The 20,034-nt window shown below is 52.9% G+C and overlaps 1 protein-coding gene across 5 annotated transcripts in view; it reads left to right on the top strand.

Annotated features, from left to right (window-relative positions):
* The window catches only part of LOC106146053 (collagen alpha-1(I) chain-like), a 70,595-nt gene that overhangs the window by 31,585 nt on the left and 18,976 nt on the right, over positions 1–20,034 (top strand). For 3 of the 5 annotated variants that reach the window (XM_065035977.1, XM_065035976.1, XM_065035975.1), the window contains exons 7-26: positions 3,810–4,074; positions 4,159–4,568; positions 7,480–7,524; positions 8,392–8,511; positions 10,069–10,278; positions 12,277–12,315; positions 12,446–12,499; positions 12,954–13,007; positions 13,818–13,925; positions 14,645–14,698; positions 15,998–16,051; positions 16,175–16,219; positions 16,450–16,503; positions 17,279–17,323; positions 17,657–17,710; positions 17,802–17,846; positions 18,146–18,199; positions 18,849–18,893; positions 19,118–19,171; positions 19,764–19,808. In XM_065035977.1, coding sequence (XP_064892049.1) covers positions 3,810–4,074; positions 4,159–4,568; positions 7,480–7,524; positions 8,392–8,511; positions 10,069–10,278; positions 12,277–12,315; positions 12,446–12,499; positions 12,954–13,007; positions 13,818–13,925; positions 14,645–14,698; positions 15,998–16,051; positions 16,175–16,219; positions 16,450–16,503; positions 17,279–17,323; positions 17,657–17,710; positions 17,802–17,846; positions 18,146–18,199; positions 18,849–18,893; positions 19,118–19,171; positions 19,764–19,808 — 1,854 coding nt within the window. The remainder of the gene's footprint in view (positions 1–3,809; positions 4,075–4,158; positions 4,569–7,479; positions 7,525–8,391; positions 8,512–10,068; positions 10,279–12,276; positions 12,316–12,445; positions 12,500–12,953; positions 13,008–13,817; positions 13,926–14,644; positions 14,699–15,997; positions 16,052–16,174; positions 16,220–16,449; positions 16,504–17,278; positions 17,324–17,656; positions 17,711–17,801; positions 17,847–18,145; positions 18,200–18,848; positions 18,894–19,117; positions 19,172–19,763; positions 19,809–20,034) is intronic. The other 2 variants (XM_065035978.1, XM_065035979.1) reach the window with 2 other exon arrangements.

The following is a 20,034-nucleotide window of genomic DNA, read 5'->3' as shown; positions in this document are numbered from 1 at the left end:
GTCTACAAATCACAGACTCTGCATTGCTTGTCACATGCCAAATCTCTTTGTGTTCTGTTTTATGACAGATCATCCATAATGGCTGCTTTCAATTTGTGCTCATTCCCCACTTCCCATATCTAATTTCTGGAGGGTTGTAAACCCCCATGCCTTCTGCCTCAACTCTTATGCTTTTGGGCAACTCCTGAGCTGTTTAAAACAGTTCCAAATTTGTCTTTCTCAGCTGGTTCTTCTCTAAATTTGGCCTATTTAAAGGAGCAGCCATGTGTGCTATTGATTTTGGCTTTTCATTCTGTTTACACAGAACCTATATAATTTGGTCGTGATTACTTATGCCGAAGAGACCAGTAACTTTTAGCTTAGAGACCCATTTCCCCTGAGCTCGTCAGATGAGAGTTTCCAGTACAGACCTTTCCCATGCCAGATGTTGAAGTCGAATTAAAATAATGCACGTCTGCAATGTGTAGAATTCAAGGCTGCAGTAAAAATAACATTTAAACCTGGAGTTTCAGGAGAGTGGGGACAGAGCTCGAGCCACCATACTCTTCCTTACCTGATGCCATCTGCCAGCTGTGCATTAGATGTCTTATCCATGGGTGACCTTCCTTTGAGAACTGGCTTTTAAATCTGTGGCTTTGCAGAGCTGTTTTCATGAGGCATTTTTTTAAAGCTGGGTCTCCCTTTGTCCTCTGCCTGTCAAATGATTTCTGGTTAATGATGCCCATGGGCTTAATCATCCAACCCTGTGGTGCCCGGTGGACCAGAGAGGTACCGATACCTTTCATTAATTTCCCTCTTTAAGATGCACAGAGTGAAGCACCAAGTTCTCTTAAAAGCGGCTGTGGCTGAAACTTTTCAATGCTGTGGTTTCATGTGTTGCAAAATGTGTTTTAAGGAAATTAGCGTTTGGGTCAAAGCTGCCGAAGTTGTTGGTTGAAGGATAAATAGAAGTCAGGTTGAAAAGCTGAAGTAGTCTGTGTTTTTTTTTTCCACCATTAAAGCTATATTTCAAGACTGGCTTTAGTAAGAAAACAGAAGTGTGATATCAAATCCATACTACTTAAAAAATTATTTTTTAAAAATAAAAACTAAATTCTTATTTCAACTTATAAAGAAATGGTTGTGGTTTTTACCACCTCTGGAGATTGCTGCATAGAGAACAAGTATTCACGTTGTTCCCTTTGAGGAACCTGCTGTTGACAGTGACAGTCAGCCAGGTGGTCACAGATCTCTGCTCACATTTGTCCTCCTCTTAAGGGCTCATCTGGGTGTATAAATGAGGAACGGAGCTGTTGAGGTTCTCTCCAAAGGGGCTTCTCAGACCTGGCAGGGACCTGCTGTGGTCGTGCTGTCCTGGCCGGGCAGGGAGGACCATGGTGAAGCTCGGGAGCACCTGCATGGACTTGGGCTCCAAACCTCAAGCAGATCCTCCTTCTAGCTAAAAGAAGGTGGGGTGGAAGCCTGGCTTGTAGGATGGCAGGTGATGTCAGGGCAGGATTGGTTGCATCAGGGACCCAATTTTGTCATGCCTTCAGGCAAACTTTTACAGGCATATGTCAGCATCTCTCTGAGGACATCTGCTACTGGTGATGTGTGATGGGGTCAAGGGAGGGGGCTTAGAAACCTCCCCTCTGCTTTCATGAGGGGTTTGGTAGGACCCTTGCAGCTTCTCTGCCTGGGATCTTAAGGTATGTCTAGGTATCAGGTGGCTTCTCTTATTTTGACAGTTTAACAGCAAAAATAATAATTAAAACAAAAATACTCCTGTGTAACAGTGCATTAAGATCTTTCTTGCTACAGACATTCACATGGCAGCCCATAGAAATCTGAGCCCAGTCTCCATGGCAGCAGCCAGTGCTGCAGATGAGAAACTGTCCTGAAAAACCCTCCAGCATCTCCTGGCTGGTGGGGCCTGGGGACCAGGGCAGGTCACTGCTCACACTGGAGATCCTCTCTGTGCAGTGGGTGCCTGGGAAGACGCGTTGCCTTAGGGCTCCTCTTGGAGATGGATGCGCATGGCTGTGTGAACAGGGAATGGGGAATCATCCAGTGAGGTTTTTCTAGGGGGAGTGTAGCAGAGGGCTACAAGGATGCTGAGGGGTCTGGAGCATCTTTCTTGTAAGGAAAGGCTGAGAGAGCTGGGGCTGTTCAGCTGGAGAAGCTGAGAGGGATCTTATTGATGCCAATAAATATCTCCAGGGTGGGTGTCAAGAGGATGGACCAGACTCTGTTCAGTGGTGCCCAGTGACAGGGTGAGGGGCAACAGGCACGGACTGAAATGCAGGAGGGTCCATCTGAACATGAGGAGAAACTTCTTTACTTTGAGGTGCCAGAGCCTGGCCCAGGCTGCCCAGAGCGGGTGTGGAGTCTCCTTCTCTGAGACATTCAAACCCCCTGGACCGACCTGTATGACCTGCTCTGGTGACCCTGCGTGAGCAGGGTTGGACTGGGTCCTTATCTGCAGAATCACCAGTTCTGGCAGTGCAGTTGGTGTTTTTTGTGCTTGCTGTTCATACAAATCCAACTTGGTGCTCCCAAGTGAACCTGAGTCTTGGGTCCATGGTGCAACACTGAAGCAGAGCCAAGTAATGGGTTCAATCACCAGAAGATAGGATGGGAAGTATGCTCCATATCTCCTTGTGTGGCTCTGCTCCCCTTTTGCAACCCCGCAAGGCAAGCGTGGGCCTGCATCTCCCTCTAGTGACTTCTCGCAGACTATCTCTCCACCAGCTGAGTAGCACCAGCACCAAGGAGTCACCAGCCAGGGCTGAGGTCCCATCAGCTCTTCTGGGTGCCATGCCCTGGGTTGTCTGTGCCCCATGGAGCTCAGTGAGAGTGTGGAGCAAGCTCTGAGTGGGGGTGGTGGCTGTGTGGGGCTGATGGAGAGGTGACGGTCCTTCACAGCCACCAAACAACGCAATCCTGGTCTGTGGCTCAGTGTGCAAGCCCAGTCTGAGGCGCTTAAACTGGTCCTGGGTATAAAACCAATGTATACTTTAGATGCAGGTAAACTCTTTAAAATTTAACTCTGTCTCCATATTCAGCACTTTCATCTTGAGTGTAGATATTTTTATTGATATTGCCGTTTCTCTCCATCCATGGTGCCCAGGCTCTGCTGGTGGTTGTGGGGCTGACAGAATTATTTATTGTGACCTGGGACCATTTATCATGGCAGCTGAAGACAGAACGAGTCCCCTGCAAGCCATTGCCTTAAATTAAGTTGCCGCAAGCATCCAGGAGGTTCCACTTGTGTCTGCCTTCCCTTCCCAGCCCTCGGAGATCTGCCAGGAGCACCATTGCAGCTGCCTGGCGGCGGATGAGATGTGTGCTGGGGGCTGCAGCTCCTGTGCCGTTCCCCTGAGACCACCGGGAGCCTTGAAATATGTAGAAGCAGCAAAATCAAAGGCTGAAGGAACAGCCTGATCCCTAGTGTAACTCTATACATTTGCTTTAATGGTTTTAATAATTGCTCTCAAGCTTGGATTCCTGTCATTAAGCTTTTCTCCTGATGCCCCTCCAGCATAGAAAATTGGGGGGGAGGACCATGGCAGTGGGAGGTTTGTGTGAGCGTGGTCCATGCGGAGAACTGGCTTGTGTCCCTTGTGAAGGGTGAGTTTTGTTTTGCACGTGGCTGAACTAACCTGCCCATCACCAACCAGCTTCCCTGGGGCTCACAAGCCCTGGGCTGCTCTGTGTCCCCAGGGGCACTCGTGTCCGCAGGAAATTAAGAATCACAAAGCGTGTTGAGTGGGGAGAGGGGAAAAGTGAAAACTTAAAATTTCATTTTTTTTTCCTTTTTGTCTTTTCAGGACTCCAGACTCACTGATTCAGGTTTGACCCTGGGACCACCTTGGACATGGGAGAACACCCAGGAGACCCTCAACTTCCAGCCTGATGGGAGCGACCTCACTTCACCCTCTGCCACTGAGATGCTGTCAGCTGAGGAGGAGGAGGACGACAGCCTCTCTATTGAGGATGAAGGGTTTGAGCTGTTGAACTCCACCTATAATAAAATCACCGGCCCCGGCAGGCCAGGGCTTGGCAGGAGCATCCCGCGGGTCACTGGTAGTTCTGGTGAGTCCATAGTCATGGTTTTGTTTGTTTCTCCTGTGCACTGTCATGATGTCTGAGTACCTGATGGTGCTTTTATCCACCCAGGACCCTCCATGAAAATGCACAAAGCAGCCAAGAAGGAGCGTGCCTCCGAGCCCTGGGAAGAGAACGTCACCACGGAGAAGCTAAGGGGTGACACGGGCGCCTGGCAGCAGCTCTTGCCCGGCAAACCTGGTGATGCCATCACCGACCTGGATGTGCCAACCACCTTCACCAAGGTCTCCCCATCAGCACGTCAGGCAGCCACCCCCAAAGGAGATGTGCTTCAAGGTCCCCTGGGGACGGGGTCCACGGCAGGTGTCCTGGAGCAACCTCTGGTAGCAACCAACCCTGATGTCCCAGGGCCTGGGGACAGTGCTGCCCACCCAGGACAGCCCATCTCACCGGTGGGACACGGGCAGCAGGGTCACATTAAGCCGGGACCACCAGGGCTGCCAGGACCACCAGGGCTGCCGGTGAGTGGTGGAGACGATGACTGTGGGAGGGAGGGATGGGTGGTGGTGTGTCTCTCCTTCAGGGCAGGTGGTGGGCACCTTACAATTGGAAACTGGGCAGGGAATACTCTGTGTGTGCAACATGTGTCTGTGCACCAGCCCGACCCTGCAAGAGGGTTTTGTGATGTCTGTGAAGATGTTTTAAAACTAAAGGAGGGAGATTCAGGCTGGACATGAGGAAGGAATTTTTGGCACTGAGAGTGGTGAGAGCCTGGCCCAGGTTGGCCAGAGAGGTGGTGGATGAACCATCCCTGGAGACATCCCAGGCCAGGCTGGACGGGGCTCTGAGCAACCTGAGCTGGTGAAGATGTCCCTGCTCATGGCAGGGGGGGCACTGGGGAGCTGGGAAGGTCCCTTCAACACAAACTGTTCTGTGATTCTATGATTCCCTTAACCCCACTGCCCTAGAGATGGTCTCAAGTCATTTAGCCAGTTGTTGGTCTTTATTTCCCTCTGTCCTGCCCAGAGGCGGAGGGCTCAGGGCATCTCCTCCAGCCCCGGTCCCTGCAGCAAACCCCAGGTGTCAGCCCGCAGCCCCCCCGGCATCACTGTCCTTTGCTTCTCTACCATAGAAACACCCCAAAACTTGTTGTGGTTCAGAGCAGAGCATTGAATTTGTTGTGAAATACAATGTTTTGATTGTTTTTCAGATTATTCATCCATTGTAGCAGATGAAAAAAAAAAGGAAATATAAAAAAATCAGTAAACTTAGAGTAGATAAATCTTCATTGAGAAGTAACTGAAAAAATGTTTTTACATTTTTTTCCCCATATTTATTTCATCTGCCAAAATTATTTCCCTGGTTTGCTAAAGTTTCTTAACAATTCCTCTAGAAAATTACATTTTATTTACCCAGTGCCACTGCCAGAAGTGACCATGGGCATCTTCTCCTTCCCCCAGGCAGACACCCACATAAAAGGTGTCTGGGATATCCTGAGCTCAGGGCTGCCAGGGGGGGTTCATCTGGGGGCTGCAGGGCAAGTCTCCATGCACAATTAGTTTTATGGCTGTATTTGAAGGTCCTGGCACTAAATCCGTCATCAATGAGCCAGACTTTGCAGGATACTGGTTAAATTTAGAAACGCCAGCTTCCCCCTCGAGCCGTCTCCTTGCTCTTGCAGCCATTGCCTGCAAAATGTAGAAGAAAATAGCAAAAGGAGCAGATGCTGAAGGATGAAAAAATCCTGGGAGTGAAGGAAACGTCACGACGTTTGACAGCCCTGCTGTCAGCCAGCGGGAGGGGACCCAGCCGTGAGGGAATTGCTTTTCCCTCCTGTAGAAAGCATTAAGATGGGGGTTTTTCTTGGTTGTGAGCATCCTGGATGGACACACAGGTACGAACAGCTCCATCACAGAGTTAGGAGTATGGGTTTGTGATGCTGGTGCAAGGGGGTATAGGTTGAAGCTTTGCAGTGGCAGATGAGGTTCTTAGGGATGTGGGCTAGTGCCAGGGTTGGGTTAATGGCTGGTCTTGATGAGCTTGAGCATCTCTTCCCACCAAAATGATTTTATGAATCTATGATCTAATTTATATCTGCAGCCAGGCTGGACATGATGAGCCTGTCCCCAGGCATCTTGCAACGGGCACCCAATGCTCATAGGAGAATCCCAGTGATTCCAAACTGGGCACCTTCCTGCAGAACTGGTCTCTCAGCAGCACATATCCAGCTACTTAAAGCAGGGGTGCTGGGCGAATAAACGGGGGGCTGCCTGGCACTGGGAGGGATCTCTGCCCGTTCTGGTGCATGTTTTAACATGGAGTACATTGGCAGGAATTGTTTTATTTTACTTCCTTCAGCAGCACCCAAGGTTTGAAAATCAGAGCAGAGCTGTCAACATCACTGCTGCTGCCTGTGCCGTTCGGCACGAACACACAGAATCACAGAATGATAGAACAGAAGGGACCTTCAAAGGTCACCTAGTCCATGCTGTACTCGAACCGAGCTCAGAGGGTCCCCAGTCCCTGTGTAAGGGGAACTGAGTAATGAAGCATTTTAGATGATGATGTTCCCCTTGGCAAAGCATCCCTTGGTGCCAAAGCTGTTTTTGGACATGCAGCTTCACCTTTTACCCATCCCATGGGCACAAGGTAGCGAGGTGGGGGCTGCCAAAGTGGCTGTGGGGATGCAGCCATGTCTGTAATTCGTGGGGATCGTCTGTTTGCAAGCTCAGAACAAAAGCAGCGGCTGTAATTGATGGCTCAGAGCCGCACCTCTGCGGCAGACAGACGCTGTGCTGCAGCCGGCGTGTTGTCAGTCTCTGCTGACATCTTCCAGGTAGATTTCTTCCATTGAGAAAAGCCAGGATCTCCCAACTGGTTTTGTTTCTGTCAGGACGGATGTTTTGGGAAGCCTTGAAGTGGGGTCACCGCTTGGCCAAATTGTGCACTTTAGACTAGGGTCGTGCTACATCAGATCTCACACAAGTTTGAAGCTGCAGATGTTTGCAACCTTGTCCAAACTAGTGTTTGAGCGGGTGGCCGTGATCCAGCTTTATGGGATTTTCTTCCTAACATGCTGCCTTTCTTCACCAGGTGTCAGGAAATGTGCTTCTGCTCCCTGGCCTTATGGGCTGGGGTGTTTCTGGGATGGATGCTGCAGGATTATGCCGCTCAGCTGGCTGAGCAGAGCTGCATAAAATGGGGTGCACCCTCCTCCCTGCCTGTATAAAATGGGGTTTTTCTTTGAGACTCAATGCTGCCAGTTTGCTCTGAATCAGCTGTTTTCAGTTCCTGCTTCCCTGGGGCTGGGATGGCAATGGTCACCCACTTCCCTGGGTGGCTGTGGCACTGTTCACCCAGCCACCATGGGATGTCCCCTGGTTTGGGGGAATCCTGCTTTGGGGTCACACAGCCCCCCTCCTTTGCTTTCAGGGCTGTCCTGGGAGACGTGGACTGGTGGGACCCAAAGGAGACAAAGTGAGTATTGAGGAAAATGTAGGAAGGTATGGGATGTGGTGTAAGTTCTGGGGCAGACACCACAGATGGTTTGGGTTAGTTTGGGTGTTTTTCATCAAGAGGGCAGTGTGAGTTTCTGAAGCTGCAGCCTGGTGACACTTTATGTACATTTGTAAGAGGAAATAACTCATTTTATGGGGTATTTTAAGCCCAGGCTCAGGACTGAGTGTGGACAAGCTGCTGTCTTTCATCTGAGCCATTTGATGGCTCTGCAGAGGTGACAGAGCTGGGAGATGAAGCAGCTTTAGCTCAGCTCACCTAGAAGAGGGACACTGGCATGTCCCAAAGTCCAGCTCCATGCTGTACCCACCAAGTCGTCTTGGAGGGACGTCTGTCCCCCGGCACCGCATTGCTCGGACCCGCAGCTGCCCGTCCTGCTCCAGAACCCAGCACAGCCCAGTTCCATCTCGGGCTGCATGCAGCATTGCCTCATGTATGGACAGACGCTCGGACATGCTCTGGGTTAAGGGTGGTGCCTCAGTTTCCCCATCAGTAAAACAGCAAGCATGCTCCTAACCACCTTTGCACAGCAGTTTCCATCTTTCCCAAGCTGTAGAGGGGCAAACTCGTTGCCTCATGAGTCGTGTAGCTTCCATGTGTGTTATAGCTTCAATACCTGTAGCATTTAGATAGGGCATAGGTGTGTACCTGTGAACCTCATTCCTTTTGCTTTCTGTGGTATCAGGGTTATTTAGATGTTAAGAGCTGTTTTGAACCCAGGAATTGTGAATGTGCCTACACCCAGACTTTGCTCAGACGCTCATTTGAGTCAGAACCTGTGTCCAGCCTGTGCTGGTTGGTTTTAAGGAGCTGCCCTTGTCTTCCTAGGGGTACCCTGGAGCCATGGGGCGGATGGGCCCCCCAGGAGACCCTGGCCCTATGGGCATCCCTGGTGTCCCCACCGTTGTCCTCTGGAGGAACTCCAGAGAGGACTGGCAGACGTTCACGGTGAGTTACAGCACTCGGGGAGTTCTGGTTACACCTCCCCATCAGCTCCCATGCGCACATCTCTGTGCTGCTGGGGTGGGAGCTGAGGGGAAGGATTTGTGATGGTTTGTGATTCCTGATCTGCTGGGTGGGAGGACAGAGGTGGAGAGGCAGGTGGGGACAGAGGGAGGATGCCACAGAGAGAGATGCTGCTGTCCTTGTGTGAGATGGGATCGGTGTGTGCCCTGTTTCAGCTGTGCTCACACAGCTGCCCATCCCTCTGTCCCCTGCCAGATCTTGGGTCCCCATGGTGCACACATGTCCATGACCTCCCAAGGGTTTTTCATGTCCTGCCTCTGTAATGTGGGGGCTGAAGAAGATCCAAACTGTGCAGACAGCAGCCCCGCTCCTGCTTCGTGCTGCTGGTTACACAGCATTGCCCCTGTTTCCCACCACAACCCAGTTCTCTGCCATCACCCAGCTGTGTGCTGTGGCTTTAGCTCACAGGGCTTGTGCCCATCATGCTTCGTGCTGACGTATTTTCTGACCCAAGCCTGGCTGCTGTGGGGAGCTCAGGAGCAGGGATGGGAGCTGCAGGGAGACAGCAGTGCTGCAGCTGCTATCCTAATTCTAAAATTGTTCTGTGATTCTGAACCACTGGGTTTCTAACTGCCTTGGGCACTTCACTGACGCGGGGCTGGAGGTCCCTGGAGGGGGGATGCTCTCTGTGTTGTGTGTCTGTGATGTCGCTCTGATGGGACTGCAATCTGTCCAGATAATATGAGCTGCCTGAAGCAGAGCTGGGCAGAGCAGCTTGCAAGGGAAGCTGGTGGAACAGGCAGAGTAATGGGCTGGATGCTCTGGCTTTCTAAAAGCTTTAATGACCTTGTGCAGGACATTTGACTTCCGAACTTCAGCTCATTCATTTGTGAAGAGGCTATAGCACACTGTGCTCCAGGGCAAATGCCTGTAATGCTGGAAGAACAATACAGTGAGGAGGAGCTCTGCTCTGCCAGGGCAGCACATGTCGAGGAAGGGATGATGCTGGCCAGAGGGGACAAGGGAGAGAGTGGCCTTATGCCGATTGGGCTCTCAGCTCAGGTTGACCAACCTGTCCTTGGGCCAGACCTGCCCTTTGCAGTTTGTGTTGGAATGGATCAAAGCAGCTGCAAAGGATAAATACCAGATTCCTCCTGGGAAGCATAGGAGAGCAGATCATTGGGATGTACCTTAGTTGACCTGGTGGACCTCTGTGTTCTCCTGTCCTGCTGCTCTTGACCAATGGCTGTGCCGGTGTTAGTGCTCACCAGACCCATTGCAGGTACACAGAGCAAACAGGAACAGGAGACAGGGAGCTGGAAGTGTTGTCCAAAGCAGCCTGCAGTGCCAGAGAGCATCCCCAGGGCAATCACCTTGCTCGCAGGGTGTCTGGGGTGGACACCTGCATAACCAATTCAAAGCACTACAGCATTTCACAGGGCTCCTGATGCTCCTTGCTTTGTACGCTCAGCCAGAATTGCATAATTTTGTTTTCCTGCTTGCATTTGGAAAAGGACCTCAGGCTTCATTCTCCTGCAGGCAGGAACATTCGTACCTATGGATGTCGATACAGACCGTGATTTCTTTGGTGTGCTACCACCTTTGGGAACGCTGTGGAGAGCGGATGGTGTCGTGTTTGGGGAGCTGGAGGCTGCCAGGGCCCTGGCCGCAGCTCCCAGGGATTTATGTGCTGGAGCTTGGCCCCACGCTTTTGGCAAAGTGCCGATCTGGAGAGGAAGGCTGCGTCTGGTGAGGATGACGTGGGGCACCCGAAATCCGTGCTGGGCTATTGTGTCTGTGGCCGTATGACCCCGGCAGTGCTGGCGGCGGCGTTTTGCTTGGCAGCAGGATACAGGAGTGCAAAGCTCTAGGCTGGGTTTTGCTAATCTTTGTTGAGATAGCGCAGGGGTGAAAAGCTGAGAGCTGGCTGCTGTGAGGATGGGGGGGCTGGTTCTGCGGCGCACTTCAATGTCCTGGGGGGCTGGAGAAATGCTGTGACTGGGGACAGGGCTGCTCTTGGGACCTGAGGGTTTGTGCTTGGGGGCTGCAGGGGGGAATTGGGGGCTGCTGGGGTTTGTTATGGACTCAGCCTTTGGGAAGTGCAAGTCAGAGGAGCCACCTCTCAGCCCAGGGGATGTGACATAGTGCGACAGACCGAGACACCAATGGATGTTGGTGACCATCCCTGGAGCAGTTATGGCCATTGAGGTGCTCCATAGCCTCTTTATGCTGAAACAAGCCTTTGATGTTCATGGGAATTGAGCAAAACCAGCCTGAAGCCACTGAGATTCTGCCCCAAGCCCCGTCCTGTGTTTTTATTTGCGACAGGGTGACAGACGTTGGGTTTGCCAAGACATTGTCTTGGTGTAACTGGAAGGGCAGGAGCTGTCGCTGTCTTGTTCTGGCAGCCTTGACTTTGGAAGTGGTGGAGACCCCAGAGCCTGAGAAAGAGAACAGGAGCTCCTGCTGGGAAAGGAGGGCTGGGAACCATACAGCGAAAGAAAACATTGCTCCGTGCAAAAAAGAGAAAACCTCTAGGGATTTACTGCTACTGCAATTAATTTCTCTCCTCTCTACTTGGCGCCTGGTGCTCCAAAATAAGAGTTCACATCTCCTGTGGGGTTTTTTTCCCCTCCTTTTTAAAAGGTTGGATTTTTTTTTTAAGCCTAATGAGATAATATCCTGTCCTGAGTGAACCCAAGTTCACCAATTCCTAAGATAAGGCAAAAGCTCCAACCTCACCATAAAGATTTTGTGAGCCGTTTTTGAGGGAAATGAGCACTGGCCGGGCAGAGGAGCAAGGCCAGGCCATGGCAGGCTGGCAAGGGCTGCACACCTTGGGATAATTTGGGTGATCAGTTTGGGATCAGCTTGAAAGGAACCGAGACGCCTGGTGCAGCGTTTGAGCTGGTTAAATCCATTCATCCATCCATCACCTGCACCCCAGAGCCCCTCTCATTGTTAGAAATATTTCCACATGTTGAAAGGTCTGTGTTTATTTTCCTTAGTGAGCTCCTTGGTTTTTTCCCTTCTGTCTCTTCTGGTATCAGCGGATGGATCATTGGAGGGGGGGCAGGTGGGGGTTTCCAGCACAAAGCTGGTGGGGACATGGGGATCCTGCCCCTCCAGCCACTTGGGGTTGGGCTGAGGAGCAGGGGGGGGTGTTTCTCAGCCAGGATTATATGTTGCTATGATGGGATTAGCCCACCCTGAGACTTTTGGGTGTTTTCTTTTCTCTTTGTGGTCATCTGGTCTTCTAAAACTATTGGAGGAGCATGAAAGCTTTGGCTGGATATCTCATCTGTGCCTTGGGATGGGGCTGGTAAGGACAAGGTTTCCCACCTGGGGCAAACTGCAGTGTCAAAACAGCTGGTTTTAGTCCAACCTGGGCTAAATATGATGGTATTTCTGACCTCTCCACAAGCAAAACATTTCCAGTGTCCCAAGGCTGCTGGGCATCCATGGGGGAGCTGAATTTCAGCAAACGTCAGAAGAAATGGGCTCTCTGTCTTAATTTGCTAATGAGACCAGTAGTTCATTATCTCCTGTACATTGTTCTCATATTAAGCCTTCTCCTGTGACTGGCATAAACACAGTATATAAAAAACAATAATAAATGAATTTGAGGACTGGGTCATTGCTGTGTCTTCCCAAGCAACAGGAAAAAGACTTTGAAACCAGCAAAAAGGGATTTGAGTTATTTTAATTTTTGTTTATATTTTGCTTTTTTTCCCATTCTCCTTTCAGCAATCGTCATTTTACCAGCTTCTGCACGCGGGCTGGCCGGTGAGTATCGCTCGTCAATAACTTTCCATGGTTTATTTTTCCCTCGGCTTGGTCAGCTGGGATTTTCTCTCTCCAGGGTCTTCAGCAGTGATATCTATTTTACCTAAACTTCTCTTTTTCTTTTATCCAGAGAAAACCCGGAGCCCCTGGGCCCCCAGGACATCCAGGGAAAACAGGAGCACCTGTAAGTAAGAAACCCCCTGGTGTCCACCCACTGCCACCTCATTGTCACCCTGCTGCCACCCCTGGTCCATCCCCAGCCACTTCCACAGCCCCGGGCTGTCCCAAAAAGCATCTCTGTAATTATGGCCTCGGGACTGGGTTTCAAAGAAGCCTAATGGTTTTCTTGTCTACTTCCCACCAAAAACTGGGTGATGTTTGGTATCTAACTCCCTGGGTTTTGTTGGCAGACACTGCTGGTTTATCTTTCTGGGATATCAGGTCCCTGAGCTGTCCCATGTCCCCCTCTCCAGGGTGACAGGCAGATGTGAATGTGAATCTTCCCACTCTGCCCTTCCCAAGGCCACCTCTGGGCATCACTCATTGTCCTGTGACAGCCACTGCAGGGCTCTGGCTGCTTTCGCCACGGGCTGGGACAGGGGGACACGTTTGGTGACTTGAGCCCTGTTTGTGCACAGGGACCCAGTGGAGATCCAGGGGAACCAGGCGAGAAGGGCCAACGGGGGTACATGGTGAGTGGGGATGCTGGGGGAACCCCAGCTGTGGGGTGGGGAGGGGAGGCTTGGTTGTGGGGACAACCTGGTTTGGAGACGTTGGGTAAGCCCTAAGGTCTGTCCTGGGGACCCTCTGAGACCCTGTCCCTCTGGGATGGAACCCTGGAGTGCTGGACAAGGGACAACTGTGACAGGTTTGCTGCTGGTTTGGGAACTGTGCATGGAAATGTGTGCCTGGTTTGAGGGGCATGGGAGGTGGTGCCCTGGACCCTTCTCACAGACTCCCAGCCTGGTTGGGTTGCAGGGACCTCTGTAGATCCCCAGCCCAGCCCTGCTCACGCAGGGTCACAGAGCAGATCACACAGGTGGCTCCAGGGGGTTTGAATGTCTCAGAGAAGGAGACTCCACACCCGCTCTGGGCAGCCTGGGCCAGGCTCTGGCACCTCCCAGCAAACAAGTTTCTGCTCATGTTCAGATGGAGCCTCCTGTGTTTCAGTCTGTGCCCGTTGCCCCTCGCCCTGGCGTTGGGCACCACTGAACAGAGTCTGATCCACCCTCTGACACCCACCCTGAGATATTGATCAGCATCAATAAGATCCCTCTCAGCTTCTCCAGCTGAACAGCCCCAGCTCTCTCAGTGTCTCCTCATCACAAAGATGCTCCAGACCCCTCAGCAACTTTGTGTCCCTCCACTGGACTCTCTCCAGTTATTCCTTGTCCTTCTTAAACCAGGAGCCCAGAACTGGACACAGTATTCCAGATTGAATTTATTAGTTTCATAATGATGTGGATTTTTTTGAATTTCCCGTGCTTGGCTTTTCTCCCCAGGGTGAGCCCGGGCTGCAGGGCTTGCCGGGACGTGCGGGTTATCCCGGCTCGGACGGTTTCCCTGGCCTGGACGGCAAACCTGGCCCGTGGGGGCTGCCGGGAGAGCAGGTGAGCTCTAGGCAGGGCCCTGGAATGGCCAGTGTTGGGGAGGGAACTGCAGCCCCGAGCATTGGACAGGAGACAAGGGGCTCCTAATGCTGCTGCTCTTCATGTTCGCTTACCTCCTTTAACTAAAAGAAGCCTACAAATCCAGGCAGTCCCAGATTAGTGCCTCAAGGTTCATGTTTCCCAAAAAACAGAATATGATGTGTGTGTTGAGGTGCAGCTGGGACAACCTGAGTGCTGCAGATCCTGAGCATCCCTGAGCATGAGGGCTGGGATGCTCTTCTGCATCCGAACCTCCTTGTTGCATTTACAGGAGAAAACGGGGAGGGGAAAGGAAGAAGGAAAGAAAGGAGGAAGGAAGGAAGAAGGAAAGGAAGGAAGGAAAGGAAGGGAAGGAGGGAATTACAGACTCCCTGGGTAGTATTCAAGCTCTGAAGGTTGTCATTTTGCAGTGTGGCAGTCCCTGCCCTTTTCCAGACCCACAGCAGCAATCCCTGGGGAATATGGGCAATGCACCTGGGCTGGAAGGTTTCTCAGGGGGCTTTTGGAGAATGATGACAAGGACTGGACCGTGCTGAGAGCTTTGGGGTCTCAGCAGCCCCCCAGGAGTCCGCACAGGGGTGGCTCTGGGCAGGAGGCCACAGTGGGGAGGTGGGACGGGGCCGGGCAGGGGTGGGAGGTGGTGGGTGTCTCCCCAGCACCCACTGTGCTCCTTTCCCCAGGGACCACAAGGCTTCCAGGGTGACCAGGGAATGGCTGGCGAGAAGGGAGAAGAGGTAAGCTGCTCTCATCTGCTGTGGGCACGATTCGCTGCCAGCCCCAGTCCAGCACACATACTTAATGCCAACCAGTAGGAGCTTTTTGTTACTGGTTTCACTGGTACTGCACCAGCAGTGCCCAGTACCCATGTCCCACCCCCTCAGCCTGTGACACGCACGTGCCAGCCTGATGTTGGGGGACAGCATGGGGTCCCTGTTGTCACCCTCCAGCTGTGCGGGGTCCAGCTGACAAGTGCTCAGTGTCCCCAGCTGCCCAGCCCAGGGGGCCCTGGGGGCTGCTGGTGCATAGCACTGCAGTCAGGGCTTTGTCACCCAGGGTATAAAATGTCCATAAAAAAGCAAATATTAGTGGTTTCTATTGCTTTTTTTCCTTTTCCCCCCACCAGTCTTTTTAAGCCAAAATGTTCAGACCTAACCAAGAGATTCTGGCCCTGATCTTCTCTGAGGTTTGCTCAGCCTGGGGTATTTGAAACCTGATTTCTTCTTTCTGAAACAGCAATCTCACGTCACTTATGATACAGGGGGGTTCAAAAAGATGGACCCAATTTCAAAGCAGCATACAGGGTGTTTTAAAAAGATGGACCTAATTTGGAATCACTGTATCCCTGCAACCACAAACCATCCATGAATGAAACTCTTGCCACGTGAAAGGGCAGGGCATAGTGTTTCAAGTTATTATGGCTAGATAACTCATTAAACTGTTTGTAAATTTTTCGTGTAATTGTAATGTGTTGCCATCATGAAATATATGGCTTTGAAATTGGGTCCATCTATTTGAAACACCTTGTGTATCTTTTCTGGCTCACACTTAGGACCCTCCTGCCCATGAGCCTCATCCCAGCATCCAGGAGAATCTCTTGCCCTTGGTCTTGACCTCTCTGTTCTTGAGCCCTCAGCAGCTGCGGACACATAAGCTTTGCCCCATGAAGCTCTTTTCCTTCCCCAGTGCCACCATGTGCAGCCCAGGGCACCGTGATGTCCCCAAGGCACTAGTGATGGCCGTGGCCCTGCCACCTGGTGCCATGGAGAGCCCTGTCCCATCACTGGCGGTGCTGGGACACCTCTGTGTCACTGTCATGCATGGCATGGTGCAGCCCCAGCTTGAGACACAGGTGTGGGGTGGCCACAGTGCAGTGACACTGTGCTGAGGACAAGCAGCCAGGCTTTGCTTCTGGGGCTGCCTCATTTCGCACAAGTTTAAGGGTCCCTATCCCCAGTCTTGTGGGGCACAGCAGCCACGTTTTGGGTCCTGATGGTCCAGCTGGGGCTCACACGTCCTTGTTGTTCCTGTTTCAGGGTTTTTTGGGAGACCCTGGAGCAGCTGGGGACAAAGGAGAGAAGGGAGCGAAGGTGAGGGTGTCTGTCCTTGCACCTCCAGCCCTGCCTGTCTCGGGCAGGGGGTTGTTCCCTCCCTGCTGTCCCACCACCCCAAGCTCCATCCTCCATCGCTCAGGCTGCTCTTGGCTTTTCCAGGGAGTGAAGGGAGAAAATGGCCTGCCGGGTCCTGCTGGGCTTCACGTGAGTTAACGTGTCTTGTGGTGGCTCCTTCCCTCCATCCCGTTTCCTGAGCTGTCCCTTTTTCTGCAGTGGCCTCAGCTCCATCCCTGGCTCCATCCCATGTTCCCTGGCTTTAGGCAGAGCCCTCAAGGTCTCTGCTCCCCCGACCCTTCTGTGATGGATGGGACAATGGCAGCTGCTGCCTTGGGGTGGGCACCTAGCTGATGATTTTTTCCTGTCTTTTCTCCCAGGGGATGTCGGGTCTGAAGGGTGCGATGGGCTTCCAGGGCCCCGTGGGGCCGGAGGTGAGTGGGTTTGCTGGCGGGTTTTGCTTTCTGTGTCACTAACCCTCCCCAAGGAGCCACATTCTCCTGCTGCTCCCACTGGGCCCAGGAGGGAGGGCTTGGGCTTTGCAGGTCAGTGCCCCTACGTTGTGGTCTGATCTTACAAAACCCTTCTTTTATTTTTAGCGTTCAGGGGGAAAAAAAAAAAACCTACATCTACATAATCCTTTTGCAGTTTTGCATCTGTGTCTGTCCTGGAAGTAGCTCTTATTAATTGGGAAATTGCTCTGGAGCAACCAGGCACATTGTCCCTCTGCATGTCTGCAGGAGCCTCCCTTTGCCTACAACATCTGCATGGACATTTGCATCCCAGCTCGTTCTCCTGGCTGGTGATAAGAGAAATGAGCCTTTGCAGATCACATTGCCTTGCGGTTTATTTTCGGTGACCACCTTCAGCTGAGATGACTCCCAGGCTGCCGGCACCTGGGTTTTTCCACGCTGCTGTCAGCATGCTGATAGCTTCACTGCTGCCGTGGCTGTGGGAGAAATCTCAGCCAGGGGAGGGTTTGCAGAGGGTTTAAGAAGAAAACTGAAGTGATTTGGTGGTGGTGGATGGAAACACCTTTCTAATACGAAGCAAGTTGGGGAGGTAGGGGCTGGCCAGGTAGGGACATCAAGTAGCTGGTACTTGATGCAAAGAAAACAGAGAGTTTGGGATGTGAAGACTAAAAAGAGAGAATCAAAGCAAAACAGGCTGGAACACACAGATCCCAGGATCCTTTCTCTCCTGCTCCAGGGAGAAGGTGGCTCAGTGGGTGCCCCGGGTCCTGTTGGCCCCATGGTAAGTCACAGCTTTGGGGTTCAAAGTGCTGCTGAAACACAGGTGGTGGCTGGGCTGGCAGGGGCCGCTGCCATCTGGGATGTGCCATGGTGTCCTGCCCACCTTCATCCCTTCTGCTGGTGCCCACCTGGAAAGGATACGCTTGCTGAAACTGCAGCTGCCTTATAGTGGAGGGCGGAAAATTGCATGTTACAAATCATGTTAAAACACACACACCAGCAAAGCCCCTCCAGCACCCCCACCAGCCTGGGGCTGCCCCACTGCCATGGGAGGTGCTGGGACGCCCGTCCTGGTGCCCATGGCTGTGGGACTGAGCCTGCTCTGGCATTGCAGGGGGAGCCAGGCCAGCCGGGAGCAGTGGGGTGCCCAGGTGTCAATGGCTCTCAGGTGGGTCTGTACTGCTGTCCCCCCTTTGCTGTTTGGCGTTCTCCAGCCACTGCACTCACCCCATCCCATCCCTCTCCTGCTCTCTCCCCAGGGAGAAATGGGTCCCCCCGGCTCACCTGGCCCACGGGGCCCCCAGGTACGTGGGTATGTGACTGCACCTGAAGACTTGGGGTGTCTTGGGACAGATTGGGGGGTGTCCTGAGGGTCACCCAGCTTGGAGGGGTCTGCTCCAGCTGGGTTGTGATCTCAACCCACTCCAAAATCTGCAAAGAGGCTGAGATGGGGGGGTGGGAATCCCTTCCATACCCTTCACAGCGAGGGATGGGGGGGGTTCCCCGTGGACTCAGCAGGGTGGTCTTTCCCAGGAAGGGTTTTACAAATGTGCATGGGGATTTAGTTCTAATGGCAGCTCGTCATCCCCCACTGTTTTTGCAGGGACCGCAGGGCTTGCAGGGCAGACGTGGCCCCCCTGGCCCCAGGGGTGTGCAGGTAAGCAGGTGCTGTCCTGGCACAGAGCTCACCATGTCCCTGAGGTGTGGGTCCCCTCACCTGTGCACTTGCTGAGCAAGGACAGAGTTGCTGGGACTTGTCCCCACACTCCTGGCAAATGGGCACAAAGTCCTTGACCCTGCAGGTCTTTGTGGCCCCCCAGGAGGGGTGCAGGGGTGCGAAAGGCCATGCCCCGTGGACAGGATGTGCAGGAGGGGGGCCAAGGGAAGGGTGAGCTGATGGGGACATGGTCCCTGGGGTGTGACACACAGCTCCTGGGGGGCCGGGCAGGGTTCCTCTGGGCTGGGGGCTCATCCACAGAGCAGGACAGCGAGCAGTGTCCCTCTTCTTAGCCCTCGTAGGACAAAGGGTGATGGTTTAAACTAAAGGAGGGAGATTCAGGCTGGACATGAGGAAGAAATTGTTGCCCTGAGGGTGGTGAGAGCCTGGCCCAGGTTGCCCAGAGAGGTGGTGGATGAACCATCCCTGGAGACATCCCAGGCCAGGCTGGACGGGGCTCTGAGCAACCTGAGCTGGTGAAGATGTCCCTGCTCATGGCAGGGGGTGCACTGGGGGAGCTGGGAAGGTCCCTTCAACACAAACTGTTCCATGATTCTCTCAACTCTCCACCCACCTTTCTTTTCCTCAGGGTCCAGCTGGGATGGAGGGATCAGCTGGTCCCAAAGGAGACACCGTAAGAGCTTCTCATTGACTGCTTTTGACGTTATGGGGTGAAGCCTGAGGGCTTCCGTGGAGGGACATGAGAGCTGGGGTGAAGGGTCCCTGTCCCTGCTTTTTGAGGGGAGAAGGGGGCAGCACTTGCAGCAGACCTGACAAATGAAGCCAGAAGGTCCCTGGCAGCCCCGTCGGGGAACATGGTGGGGTTGGATGCTCCCTGATCCTACACTGCTCTTGCAGGGCACAGACGGTGTCCCCGGGCTGAGGGGACAGCTGGGACAGGAGGGCCCTGGGGTAAGTCCATGGGAGCAGGTGGCTGGGTGCGGGGTACCCTTGTCTTCCCCCTCGCAGCACCCCAAAGCACCGGGTGGGATGCCCTGCTCCCCCTGCCATCCTAGCCTCCTGCAGGGCTGATGGGGCACAAGGGCTGCTGGGGGTGACAAGGGTGACAAGGCCAGGGCAGCCTGGCCTCCCTCGTCACCGAGGTGTCCCAGCTGAGCATGGCCATCAGTGCATTTGCTTCTTATTGCTGCAACCCTGACACACAGAGCTGAAAACTGGTCCTTGCGAGAGGGATGAGGGATCCAGGGTGGGATGCAGGTTGTGCATTTCGGAGGCTAACAGGAACCTCATCCTCACACTAGTGGCTGCTGTGTGGGTGGGGGCAGCCTGGGGAGGGCTTTTGCATCCACTGGTCCCCGTTGGGGAGCAAATCCCACTGTGGCATCAGCAGCAACAGCTCTGCAAAGCTGAACCTTGTCTCCAATTTATCAACATCTTCCCAACCTGTGGGAGCATTGCCAGCCTCCATGAGTTCATGGCATGTGATATTTTGCTGTGTTTTTAGTTTTGTTTTTTAACTTGTGTTTTGTGTCTCCCTCTGAAGGGGTTTATTGGGCTGCCAGGTTCAAAAGGCACCCAAGGAGAGCAGGTGAGTGATGGAACCCATGCCATGCCCGGCTTGGGATGCAGGAGAGCTGCATTACAGCAGCCCAAAGCACCAGCTTTGTGTGCTATGCCGGTATTAAGACTTGACATTTGAATAGGTGGCAAATGCAGTGCTTTGGGAAGGCAGAGCTGCACTTGGCCTTGCCTGGCTTTGCTAAAAGGAGCTTTGAGACAGCATGGTGCATCCTTAAGCTATTTTCTGCTTTGGG

The sequence above is a fragment of the Columba livia genome, chromosome 19 (assembly GCF_036013475.1).
Source record: "Columba livia isolate bColLiv1 breed racing homer chromosome 19, bColLiv1.pat.W.v2, whole genome shotgun sequence".
Taxonomy (NCBI): domain Eukaryota; kingdom Metazoa; phylum Chordata; class Aves; order Columbiformes; family Columbidae; genus Columba; species Columba livia.
The sequence above is the reverse complement of the archived record's forward strand: the minus strand, read 5'-3'. Positions and strand labels throughout refer to the sequence as shown.